This window comes from Setaria italica, chromosome VII (genome assembly GCF_000263155.2).
Source record: "Setaria italica strain Yugu1 chromosome VII, Setaria_italica_v2.0, whole genome shotgun sequence".
Taxonomy (NCBI): domain Eukaryota; kingdom Viridiplantae; phylum Streptophyta; class Magnoliopsida; order Poales; family Poaceae; genus Setaria; species Setaria italica.
The window spans coordinates 3,675,453-3,689,282 of NC_028456.1; the positions used below are offsets into that span (position 1 = coordinate 3,675,453).

The 13,830-nt window shown below is 42.5% G+C and overlaps 1 protein-coding gene across 2 annotated transcripts; it reads right to left on the reverse strand.

Annotated features, from left to right (window-relative positions):
- Window positions 1-2,007: 2,007 nt before the first annotated feature.
- Window positions 2,008-7,320, reverse strand: LOC111258041 (U3 small nucleolar RNA-associated protein 25-like). Of its 2 annotated transcripts, XR_002678668.1 has the most exons (5): window positions 6,473-7,320; window positions 4,733-4,871; window positions 4,081-4,154; window positions 3,885-3,995; window positions 2,008-2,127 (listed from the first exon to the last, which is right to left on the reverse strand). XR_002678668.1 is itself a non-coding variant. In XM_022828760.1 (2 exons), exons 1-2 carry the CDS (start codon window positions 6,677-6,679, stop codon window positions 4,677-4,679), a joined length of 402 nt encoding a protein of 133 aa, XP_022684495.1. In that variant the 5' UTR covers window positions 6,680-7,320; the 3' UTR covers window positions 4,180-4,676. The 2 variants fall into 2 exon arrangements, 1 of the variants encoding a protein (XP_022684495.1); XM_022828760.1 differs by lacking the exons at window positions 2,008-2,127; window positions 3,885-3,995; window positions 4,081-4,154 and having other exon boundaries at window positions 4,180-4,871.
- Between the last annotated feature and the right edge of the window lie 6,510 nt (window positions 7,321-13,830).

The window sequence follows — 13,830 nt, forward strand, 5'->3', positions numbered from 1 at the left end:
AGAGATGAGGGAGAAGGGATTTTGCTGTGTCAGCGTTGGCATTGGAATGGAGGTTCGAGGAATCGAGGCGGGTGCTGCTGGATATGTTGGATTGCAAGAGCAAGCAGGATATGATCACATACAGGACACTGCTGGATTGCAAGTGAACTGCAACTGTTGCTGCTTGTCCGCATCCTGTTGATGCTTATTTTTCTTGTTGCAATTGTATACTAATGATTTAAAACTTCAAGTATTGCTCAAAACATTTAACAATTCGAGAGCATAAAGGATTTTATGACTCAATAGTTCAATTAACTTTATACTATGTCCAGGTATATCTTGATGGCAGAGCCTGATCATATTATTATCGAGACTATCCCAAATTAATGAACACATTATTTTGTTACAAGCAATTTGCATATAAACACACCCACAGATCTTTAGAGGCATTATAGGTATTTCTTACACAGCTTACAGTTTCACAGCTGCTCTAACCAAATGGTCTTCTGCTTTTCCCACAACTGCTTTCTCACAGCTGCTTTTCCACAGCCCACAACTCACAGCAGCTTTTTTAAAAGCTGCAGCCCAACCAAAAGATGCATGTGCTCTTGCTTTTCATGAAAATTACCATCAATTGCCACTAGCGGAGCTCATGAGTGAGATGGCATGGGCCATGGTAAGGAGTCGCGTCGAGCTAGGAGTTGACTGGTGGAAGATAGAGCAGTCGCGGGACAGTGTAGCTCAGGGGCGGATCCAGAACGGGGCTGCGCCCCGGGCTGAGCTACTGATTCACGCCTCCTGAGCCTCCTTTTCTCTAATTGAGATCATAGTATTTTAAGACTAAGCACCATATATGTTAAAGGGTTACATGGGCTCGCCTCGAGCTGCAATGGAAGATAATCTAGAATTTATCATCTTTGATTAGTTGGTTTCCATTTAATATTTTCCCTTCGAGGAGTACTCCTTTCCCTCTTATATGGTTGGGCGGAAGGTTTCCGGCTCTCTATTGGTTAATCAGTATATTCTCTTCATATATTTTAGGGATGGATAATTTTATCTTATACATGTTTGATGGCAATTCCACCCTTAACATATACATGTAAAACTAGAAATATCTAAATGTTTGATGAAACTTTATTTGATGTCATTTTTAAATATTTAAATGCACGTACTTTACAATCGTTACCAAGAATAATTGGTTGACCCCAAATTGGGGAGCATGGTCTCGAACAGTTAGGGATGAATATGGATATATCCTATCTACTAAAATTTCAATATGAATATTCGGATTCATATCTAATTTTAATGTAGATGCTCAAATGGAATTATTTAAATCCGATTTATTATTTTCTCTATCTGTTTCTAGATCCATATTTTTAAAAAAGGAATATTCAACAATACTTGTATGCGCGATGGATAAAGTACCTAGTAAAACCATCATTACTAATGATAAATTATATCAATTTAATATTACTAATGGTGTACGCCATTTATTTTTTTAAAGTAATCAGTATGACAAATAATTAATGATATGTAAATATTAATTCCGATATGGCTGATCAGATCAATTTTAAATACCATAGCTTATTCATTTACTAGAGAAATTATTACTATATGTGTTAATTTATTTATTTCTGATTAAATATTTTATATATTTATATTTTTATTCATTTTGATATTTTTAGAGCAACTCCAGCAATAGCCCGCAAACTAAACCCCTAAAGATCAAATGGGGTTCTCTCTATTTTTTAAGGACCGTAAAAAATATTTTCAACTCCAGCAATAGCCCCTATGGATAGAGGGCTCTCTGGAGACCCCCCAGGAATGGAGGGTGGAGGGGAAAATTTGGAGGCCTCACCAAAATAGGGAGTCAAGTAGAGGGCCTGCTGGAGTGCATTTTTTTACTTGACCGTCTAAGGCCCTGTTTGGTTTTAGTCTCACTTTAGTCCATGTATTAAAGGGTGTTTGGTTCAAGTGACTAAAAGTGACTAAAGATAATAAATGCTATGACAAGATTACCATACTGCCCCTGTAAGCTCTCCCCACCAGTTGCTCCTGGTTCAACTGCCTGGCGCCAATTTCTGGTGGCGCCAACACCCTGCAAAGCTCCAGGCACCAAAGCTCCAAGTGCCAAACCTTCTTTGCATGCTGAGAAGGAACACCAAAATATTTGTTGTGCCATATGTTTATTCTATTTGGTAAAAAAATATCCATACAAATGTTCATACACATTCATACACTCATACAATTAAAAAAAACATCCATAAATAGTCCATACAACAGTTCCACTCAGCAACAATAACATCACCATTAATAAGTTCACATATATGATCTACTAAACAAACTATCGGCTATCCAATCATGGAATTCATTCATGTTTTGATCTTTATCTCCATGACATGTATTTGACACATTGCCATCAGAAGATAATCCTTCGGAGAATGGAACATAGTTCTCATCATGATTAACCAAATCATAGTCCGCATCCCCAAAAAACTATCTCTAATGAAATTGTGTAGTGTCATCCACGCAATAATTATATAGCTTTGCTTTTGCATTGGATAGCTAGTGTCGTTATCAAGAATGGCGGATCAAGACTACGACAAGTAAATTTATTTTATGCGCGTAAGGCTCGGATGGTTGCATGAGAGGACACGGGGTTAGACTGGTTCGGGCAGGAATAGCCCTACGTCCAGTATGGGGAGCTGCTCGTGTTACTCACACAGGGTCTGTAGTAGGGGTTACAAACAGGCGAGAGAGGGAGCTGGTCCTAACTCTCTTGGGTGTGCACTGATGCTCGTGAGGAGAGGGTGTGAGTTTGGTTGGCTTTTTTTGTCGTCCCTGTCTTGGGCCCCCTGGTCCTCCTTTTATAGTGCAAGGAGGACACAGGAGTTACAGATGAGCCATGCGTAAGGAGAAGTAAAAGTGATAAGCGTGTCAGGTAAAGTAGAGCGCAGGTGGAAGGACTGAGTCCCCAGGGTCGCCACCTTCCCTTCTGGTCTCCGTCTCCGTCAGCGTGGCCGCCGGAGGGGGGCGGCTGTCGTTGGATCCTGTCGATGATCCTCTCGTCACCCGTCGTTGCCGTGCGTGCATGATGCGCTTGTCGTCCGACCGCTATGGCCAAACATGATGATGATGTCCGGCCGCCGCAACTGTGCACGTCGAGGGGGATGACCGACCTCTGTAGTCCTGCGTGCTGACCGGGAGGCGCGGCCGTCGTGTTTCTGCCGCCAAACCGAGCGCAGAACTGGGCGGCGCTCCCTCCTGTGCCGGGTGGCGCAGGTAATGAATGCCCTATGGCGAACAGGGAAGACTGCGGACTAGGATGGCGTCGCTGTAGCCTGTGTGGTCGTGGCTACAGTGTACCGCTCGAGTACTGTGGCGAGTCACGTCGAGGAGTGCGGGCGTCTTTCTGCGCGCCAGAGCTGCATCGCATTAATGACGAGGTTGGTAGGGGCCCACGAGATTTGTACCCTCGTCCGCTGGTTAGCGCCCAAGGCGGATCCTTGTGTTGTGGGCCCGGATGAGTCAGACCCCCTACGCTCGGGGTCGGGCAAGGCGGAGCCTTACGGCGAGGGGTCGGGCGTATCCGACCCTAGGACTGTGGGTTGGGCGAGGCGAAGTCTTGCGGCGAGGGGTCGGGAGTGTCCGACCCCGGGACCATGGGTCGGGTGAGGCGAAGTGGAATACTCCCTGTCTACGCCGAGTCGACGGAGGTCACCGTCGCCGCAGGTGGGCTCGGGCCTTTATGATTGTTATTTAAGGAGCATAAGGAGGTCGTTAATATTTACCCCAACAGCTAGGTAGGTCAAGCAATATCCTCCACTTCATCTTTAGAACTCCAAATGACCGCTCAATGACATTACGAAGTGAAGAATATGTGTAATTAAACAGTTCTTTTTTACCTCTTGGCATTAGCCCTTGTCTAAACTCCGACAGGTGGTACTTGGTTCCTTTGTACGGTGCAAAATATCCCAGTCGATTTGGGTAACCCGAGTTAACAAGGTAGAACTTGTCTACACATTCATAATACATGGATTATGTAAGTCACATGCCAAGTGTTGTAATAATGAGAAAATGCATACAAGAAGTTGTCATTACCTTCAAGTGGATGCGGAAACTTATCTCCAAACTTGTCAGTTGTATCTTTGAACACCCTCATATCATGAATTGACCTAGGCCATCCCACCACCACAAAAGTAAACCTCATATCAAAGTTACATATGGCCATGACATTCTGACTCGTATATCCATACCTTCCCGTATGTTGTACTACCTTGGTAGTTGGCACTACTACAGGAATATGAGTACCATCTATTGCTCTAATGCAATTGTCAAGGAAGGGTGTGAACCGAGGGCATTGCAACCTAGGATGCACATTCCTAAACTCAGGGTCCTTTGGCTCAATCATGTCAACTACTAGCTTGTTCACACTCTCTAGTACTTTATCAAACTTTCTACATATTGTCTCTAGTGATCTTGTGAAACGGTCTTCAGCTTGTCTAAGAGATTGAGGTGCACCACATATTCATAAAAACAGCCCTAAAGCCTCCATAGATGACATCCTCTTAGTTGACTTCAATCCATATGATTCAACTAGCAAACTATGCAGCCTCAGAAACAAATCTTGACTCTAACTAAACATATTGAAGCAGATGTGCTATTTCCTAGTGTCTCATGACCCATTCAAATCCACTTTATGTTGCTACTCTATACTCTGCTTTATTCATATCAGTTTCAAAGTGGTACATACCCAATATGGCAGCAGCAATAGTTATGATTTTTCTCTTCTTCTTCCTACACTCCAATATGTAGGCTTTTACTCTTCGATCATATTTATCTCTATCATCGTCCTCTTCGTCCCATTGATCATCCTCGGACTCATCTTCTTCCTACAATTAGCAACAGGAACAAATCATTACCAAATCCACATAAACAAGTAATAAATCAGTAATAAAATTAGGAAAACACAATTCCACAACTTTTCAAATCAATACCAAATCCACATTTCACAAACAACAGCAATAAAATAATATAGTCTTATCATTACACACATCAATACATTACCAGTTCAAATAAGAAAACACAATTCAATCATAAGAAAAGGGCTTAATATAATTCTTAACATAAGATGACAACTAAAATTCTTAACATTCATCAATAGCTATTATAGTCATTCCATGTCTTCCTCAACCAAATCAGTTTCTCCTCATTATTGTCAATCATGTTGAAGACATCTCTGTAGTACTCATGCTGAAAGAGTCTAGTAGCCATGCCAAATTCATCAGAAGTGACTCCTGCTCTAGCCTCCTTTACCAATGACAAACATCTCTTTATGTCATTCGTATCCTTCTGCTTCTTTTCCAACTCCTTTTGTTTCTCCATCTCCCTCAATTGGTGCATCTTTTCTAAATCCTTTTGTTTCTCCATCTCCCTCAATTGGTGCCTCTTTTCCAAGTCCTTTTGTTTCTCCATATCCCTCAATTGGTGCCTCTTTTCCAACTCCTTCTGCCTCAATTGATGCCTCTTTTCCAACTCTTCTTCCCTCTGCTTTGCCATTTTGGCTAGTGCTTGTTCTTCCTTAGCCTTAGAAACTTGCAACTCAACTAGAAGCCCCTGGAACATCTTGACCATTGGGTTCTTGCTCTTCTTATTTGGGCTTGTGGCTGCGTCTGTAGTGCTGCTTGTTCTTTTGCAACTGCTACTGCTCAAAGGACTTGCTATGAACTCCTCTTTCTCTTGTTATTCACCCTCCTCATCACCCAAGCCTCCCTCCTGATCTCCCCTGCCTTGAGTTGTAGAACCTGGGATGACAGAAGCTTGTTCATCCACTATAACCCCTCTGAACATCTCTGTAAGCTGTCCAACATATGTAGGCACAAAATGCATGAACTTCTTGCATTCACTTTTTCCCTGAAAACCACAAACAAGTGATCAGTTACATTACAACAATATAGACATAGAGCAGACATGTTTCACAACAGTGATTCGTTTACCTTTAACTCCCTTTTCCACCATGCTTTTGATGCTACGATACCACCATCAGGTCTTCGCCCTAGAGCGGTACTAGTTTGCAACATATTCCAGAACGAGTACAAAGTCTTGCACTGTGTCCATCTATTCTTCAATTGCTTGACAGAAAGGTTGAGTCCAGTCTTGAAGAGAAATCCTTGTTTCATGTTATTATAACCTCTACGTGACATTGTTCCATTACAATAATTCCCTGCCCTTATTTCCTCAACAGCAAGTTCACAGTAAATATGTGTGTTTTCCTTGTACCAATCGGTCCTGTCATGAAGATTCTATACTAGAAAATAAAATGTCACACTAGGCATTGCAATGTCAATATACTAGAAAATCAATGGCAAGCATCTACAATATGGAGGCAACCATTCTATATCAGAGACAACCATTCACAAGTCCCTAGCATACATTTTGAACCATAATATCATAGGCAACCATTCACAATTCACTACCATATGGAGGCAATTACCTGGGAGGGTGTTTCAGAGGCCTTGTCATCTTCTTCATCACCGGCATCAACATCCAGTGGATTCTCATAGTTATGGCCTCCAGAGGAAGATGCACCACGTCCTCCTCCCAATTTGCCTCCCCCACGGCTACCACCTCTGCCTCCACGCGTACCTTTGCCTCCTCCACGTCCTCCACTCACTCTCCCTCCACTGGTTGAGGCGGTCATGGACCAGCGACCACGCCCTCCGCCACCACGTGCTCCGACCCTGCCTCCAGGGGCCCGAGGGAGTTGATGCTCTAAACCAGCTACAGCCCCTATAGGAACTCTTGCTGTGGTGGAGCTGCCCAGATTAACCCGGCTAAAGTGTACTCAACGTCACCTCATATGCGAATGGTCACTTTAATCGAATTAAAATGGCAGTCCGTCGAGTTTCACCCAATAAAACCACTTGTCTCGGATCGAAGCAAAGCATACTTGCACGAGGACGAGTCCAAAGATTACAACAATCCATATAATCATTACATGTCCCAATTTCAGTTGTTACAACTCAGGAGTTTAAAAGTATAAAAGGTAAAGTTTTCAGAGTTTGAAAGAAGCGAAAAAATGATAGTCTAACATCGGTACACAATACCATAGTGAAGCCTGCCATGATATCAACCACCACGATCCTCGCCGACCGAGGACGGGTCCCACTCGACAGTCCAACCCGGAGGGAGTTGGGACGGCCGAGTTACACTAGCAACCAAGCAAACAACATCACCTTAAAAACAAAGCCACAAGCAAGGCTGAGTATACTAATACTCAACAAGGCTTACCCGTTAGGTGGTAACTACTCTACCGACTCCTAGACATGCAAGGCTTTTTGGTTCAGGGGTTTGTTTTGCCAAATGCTTCTAAAGTAGGTCCTTAGTTTCAAGTTTTAGCAGCAGATTGTAGTTGATTAACCATTATAGTTAAGCACCTATTCTAAGCAAGCATGTTGATCCAGCAAAATTAATCAAGCAATCCATATTAATCATCATAATTTGTTCCACTTCTTATTCAGTGCAGCATAGTGATCAAGCAGTCTCAAACTGTGAGAGGCAGACGATTCAAATCGAGTTTTTAAACCTTGCAAGATGAACCTAACCCCACAACATCCGCGTACCATGACGGGTTCGCTTCACTTGTCAGTCATCCCCATCAATCCCCAGCTACGTGTCGGGGCCACCTCCCTTGGATACAAGGCTCCACGATCCCGGACGCTGCTGTACCGTGACTGCACTTGTGCCCACATGCTGCAACACGGGAAACTCCATTCCAGAGATAGTAGGACTGTCCGCTCACATCCTAGTTCGATCAGTTACTAGGCTTCTCTATCCCATACTAGGTATGAGATTAGTACTTTCAAACACTTGACCACGAACACCGACACATTTCGGCCTTAGCATGTTCATCACTAGACAGACGGGGCAATCCACCAATCTAGAACATATATCCCAACCCCACCCGTCAATCCTTATGATTCCAACATAGGTAAACAGGCAACTCCTATAGCTCGCGAGTGACAGGAAATCACTCAACTTTTACCGAGTCCATATTCAGCATTGCATCTACTCGACCTATCATACTAGTATTCAAACATAGGTACCTAGAATCATGCAACTAAGATTTCAAGCAACTCTGATGAACTTAAATGCACAAACGTAAGTAACATAAGTAGTGCATAAATTTAGAAAATTGGGTTATGCTCCGGGGCTTGCCTTCTTGCCCTAACTGAGCCTTGGGCTCTTCCAAACTTGGTTTGGGTCTTGATTACGGTCAGCTCAGCAGACACCCTCCTGCTTCGCGTTCCGGGCCGAGCTCGTACGATCCATCCGCGAAGTTAGCTTCTACACGAGATGCAAATGCAAGATTTCAAAAATAAGTTTTTATTTGTAGGTTGCGTTTCATTAACGTTGTAAAAGCTTAGGGTGTATTTTGGACCACATTCACTTAGACAAGTTTATAAACATTTCTTTTCTTTTAGTCCCATTCACTTAGACAAGGTTATATTCATTTCTTTTCTTTTAAAGTAAAGTGTGTTGTGATTTAAAACTCAGGCTTGACTTTGATGGTGATTGTGTACACATCTAAAGTTCTTAACCATTTAAACTTCACATAATAAGGGTGGGGTCACTTTAGTGGTGCTCAAATTACACTTATTTGGAAAGTTATCCTATTTTTGAATTTTAAAACAACTTAAATTAGCATTTACCATTTTACCCTTCCTATTTAACATTTGCTATTATTCCATTTAACTAGCTTTAACTTCAATAATGGTTTTTGGTAGCGTCTGGTAAGATATGGTTTTGAAATTTTTACAGAAGCTTCCTAATCATACTAGTGTTCTACTTTAAAAATTTGGGATGCATTTGGCTTCTACAATTTATTAACAATCAAATAGGGTTATTCTGCAGCTATTAAGAATGACTTATAAATGGAATTCTATTATCAGTTTTAGCTCTACAAATTTTACAGAGGGGTTTCCAACACTAACTTAGGCTACTATGAAGTTTTTAGGGTTTCATGAGAACTATCAATTCCACACTAAGGGGTTAAACAACAGTCATTTTGTTAAGCAATCAAAAACACATTTTTCACAAGACAAGTATTTTTACTAGGTGGTCATGAGCATTAGGAAGCTAGCATAAAGCATCTGTATCCTTTTCCTATGGTTTCCTAAAGATTCACGAGGTTTCGGCCACTTCAATGTATTTTATTCAAGTTTGAGTTTCCTCTTTTACCAAAGGACACTTAGAGCTACTCAAGGTTTACAACAAGGTTCCTTAGTTTTCTACCTTTAATGGACCCTACTTATCACTGGAGTGTTTCTACCCCTCTTAATGAAGTTTTGTGAATTAATGATGAAAATAAGGTTTGGTTCCAACTTAATTACGTCCCAGTTATTTGTATTCACTTACTTGTTTATTCAAGTTGCTCTTAACTTATCTTGTATAATGTATTAACTTATGAACCCTAGGTGATTACAACTCCTACACACTGCTCAAACTCATATCTAACACTACCCATCATGTTCATTTGTTTTAACAACATTAAGGAGCCTTATTAGGAAGGTGTTGATCAACCTATGGCCGTTTCTTTTACTAAGTAATCATTTTATGACTAAGCATGACTAAGCAATTTGCATGATTAGTTATTAGATTCACACTACTCGAGCAATGAGGTGTATGATAACAAAGAAAAGGAGTTGATACTAACAAAAACATTGGTTCTGATAAAGCACTAAGATAACCTATAGGCAATCCATATTAATACATAGTAACCATTTCATTTCAAAAAGTAGGCGACTATATGCTAAGTGGCTTGCCTTGATTCATTTTGGGTTCAAACTAATTTCTACGCTAGCCCTGGCTTTGGGCTCTAAAGGTTACATTCTCCGGTAATTTGCTTTCTAAAAGAATGAAATGCGTGCATGCATCAGGGATGATGCTATGAGTGCAAATACTCATGAAATGCATGGAATGATAAACGAAACAATAAGAAATCAATACGTAACAAAACAACTTTGCTAACAACAATTCGAAATCATCCAAGAACGACGAGCGAAACCATTTTACACGATAAGCCTAACAAGCACGAAATCAGGAACCAAACAATAGCAAGGATCTATATGTTGAAAATTAACACAAATTGATTACCAAAGAAAACCCTGAGATAAAATAGTTGGCATTATTATTATTATTTTTAAAAGACAGGACAAGCATTAGAACAAAACGAGGATTTGGTTCCATGATTAGTTAAGCACATACTAAGTTAGATATGCCTATGAGTTTTATAGGAAAAAGTAAACCACCACTTCTCAAGACCAAGCATAACAAAGGTACAAACAAGTTCCAGAGCTACTAAATCTAGCTATCAACCAAACCAAATATGTACTAACGAAGAGATAAACTAATTGCACGATAAACTAATAAGCATGCAATCAATTGTTAACAACACAATCTAGCTAAAGGCAATACAACTCACACAAGCACAATGAGAGAAGCTACTTTGCACCATAAGTCAAAAGCAAGCACGAAGGGCATGATTAAAACATCTATTGAGAGACATCTATGCAATAAATGGCACTAACAGGAGATGACACTACAAGGTTAGGAGAGTTGGATTCATATTAAAATCAATTTTTAATGTGGATTTATAGATTAAACAAGAAAAACTACCATTGAACACAACAAATCTAAAAAGTCGTGTAAATGAACCATAAAGGTATCAACATCATTTTCCCTAGATTCTAGGTGTAACACAAAGGCTATTATAGGTGGTTTTATCATTTTATACTTTTCCACTATTTATCATGCACGTAGACATTTTAACATAGCAATCAAGCATTTTAATTCCAAAACAACATGAACATCATGGCTTTTACTAACACAAGTTATAGACCTAAAACATGCATGTTACAAGGAAGCAAACATAGGTGGTTTCACATTTTTATAGAGCACTAAGTGATTTATAAAGCATTTAAAGATCTTCACACAAAATAAAACATAGAACAAAATATAAAATAGCAACATGCACAAAATCATTTTTGAAATAAACTAGACTTCACAAGGAATTCAACAAAACAAGAATCACATTTTTAACATTTTTCTACCAGTTTCTATGCATTTTCAAGGTTTGCAACATTTTAAAACCAACAAAGCAAACAAAACCGAAAATACTTTGCAAGCTACCCTCTGGAAAGATGTTTTATCTCACAAATCTACCCTTCCCTTCTCAATCTAACCCCTACGTTTTACACTCTAACCCCTTAAAACAATCCCACCTCACACATAAAACCTGAAACTTTCCCCATAACCCCCTGACTTTGTTTTCTTCTCACAATCGGCTCCCTCTTCTTCCACCTTTGGACAGATCGCACAGAGCACAGATCAGGGGCACGCACAATACCTAAGGCCGGCCAGGGAGAGGGGGAAATGGCACGGCAGGCCAAGGGGAGGGCGGCGGCACCATGAATAGGCCAGGATGCCTCCCTGGAGCAGCGCAGGTGGGGAGAAAGGGGGCGGCGCACAGGGGCTCCGCGGACAGCGGCGAACGGCCGGTGACAAGCCTAGGAACGAGCGTGAAAACTTAAGGAACATGAAGAACTAGCACGAGCATCATGATTAGGAGCTCACCTAGGTCCCATTTGAGGAGTTGGTTGGCGATGAGGAAGGCCGGGAGGAGGGGAGCCACGTTGGGGTTGAGCCGGCGGTGGAAAGCTCCCTGGAAGTTGGGGAAAAAGTTCAATTCTTGTCGACTCAGTGGATGATTGACGACGAGGAGGGGCTGAGGATGAAGCCAAGGAAGTGGCGCATCTCTGGGAGAGAGGAATTGAAGAGAGATGGCCAGAGTAGGAAGGAATCGGCAGCGAACAGAGAGGAGCTCGGGAGCTCGTCAATGGAGGAAAGCTTCTATTTGAGGGGAAGGAGGCTTGGGGAGGGGCAATTTAAAGCCTTGGGGGTGAGAGGAAGAGGATAGGCGTGAGGAGATAAGGGTGACATAGCACAGGGTGTGAGCATTGGCGGGGAGAGGCGTCGCTGGAGGTTTTGCGCCTGGTGGTAGCCATGCCTGTTCGGTGGAGCTGTGGCCAATGGAGCGCGACGGGAGGTGTGGAGAGGAAGGGGAGCACGAGGGCGACGCCGTGATGGCCAACTGGTGGATGGGGGCCTTGCTGGCACGCCCAAGGTGGCCAACTGGCGATCTTTGGGGCCTGCGTGCCCAATCCGTGATGCCCAAGTGCGGGAGGAACGAGATGACGCACTGACAAGCGGGCTCGTGAGAAAAAAATAAACAAACTCAACTTTTTCCACCCATTTGACCCATCTATATTTGTCCAAAAAATCCCCAAAAATACTTGTTGGAAAGATAAAATCGCAAAGAATCCAAAGCTAGAAAAATCAACTCAAGAGCTACTCTAGTTTTCATGAAATCGACAAAATAAAACAGCCAAAAATGACAAATTTTTGGCACAAGAAAACATCTCTGAAAAATTTGGTAAAAATATTTTAAATCACTAAAGTGTATCTAGTATTTAAATAAAAATAATAGGAGGTATAGTTATATAGAAGAAATTGGGGTTGCTTCACAAATTTATTTTTTTGAACAATAAACAACTATTATTTGACTTAAGCAATGCATGGTCAAAATGCTCATTTATGCACAAGTGATGCTTAAGATGCTCAATAATGCACAAAGGTGCTTGTGATGCATGTCGTGCAAAGGTGTCATGTTTAACGCATATTTTCTCACCAAGTTTGAACTTTGTGCTTCCATTTCCAAAAATAAAAGTTGGAGTTCAAGGTGTGGGCTATAACTTTTATAAATGTCGACGTATGAGAAACTTGATGGATTTGGAATTAAGATTGTGGGAATTTTGGTGGGACATCGATCAAAGCTATTTGTTTGGAATTTGATTGAAATTTGATCGAACTTCAACTCAGTTTTGAACTCTCTCTGCTCAAAATCAGAAGTGCTTTGAAGGGAAAAGGTGTTCAATTTGAAAAGATCTACCACTTTCATATTAGCCAAAATTTAAGTTCTCATAAAAGATTTGTTTTTATTGGCCTCACTATTGATTATCAACAGAAAGGAGTTTCTAAAACTCAGCAAAATTTGAGGTGTTTTGGGATCTAAACTCTTAGAAATTTGGAGTTAACTTTGATTTGCTTCTTAATCAGCCTGTCGATTATTTGATTTCGGTTCTTAATTATTCGGTCTGTCACACTTGGTATGACAAAATATTGGGGAACACATCCGCCTCTGAGTTGAGGTCCAGATGCTCCATGTGGCGGCAGGGAGCAGATAGGGAGGGGGCCGGTGGCGACGTGAACGGGCCGAAGTCATCTTCGTTGGCATCTTCCGAGGATGTGCGGAAGGTACATGTACTGGAGGAAGATCCCTGTGACAAGAACTCCCTATAGTTGTAGTTGTCCATGGGCAGGGTGTGGTGGTTGGCGCAGATGAGCGAAGGAGCGTCGGTTGGGCGTGTGGGGTCTGGCGGCGAGGGTGGGAGGACTCAGGGGCGGCGGATCCAGTGGGGTAGGGCGCGGGGTATGTTCGCGGGGGTGGGAGGACTTGGGGGTGGCGGATCCGACGGGGGAGGGCGCGGCCGGCGGTGGTTGGGCGCGGCCAGCGGCGTGCAGGATGGATCGAGCGGCGCCGGGTTGGGGGAGCGCAGGGACCGGTGGGGGAGCGTGCGGGGTCTGCCGGTGGGGGTGGGAGGACTTGGCGGTGGCAGATCCGGTGGGGGAGGGCGCGGCTGGCGGTGGTTGGGCGTGGCTGCTAGTGTGGAGGATGGATCGAGCGGCGCCGGGTTGGGGGAGTCGTCACGTGGCTCCGGAGCACAGCTGTCC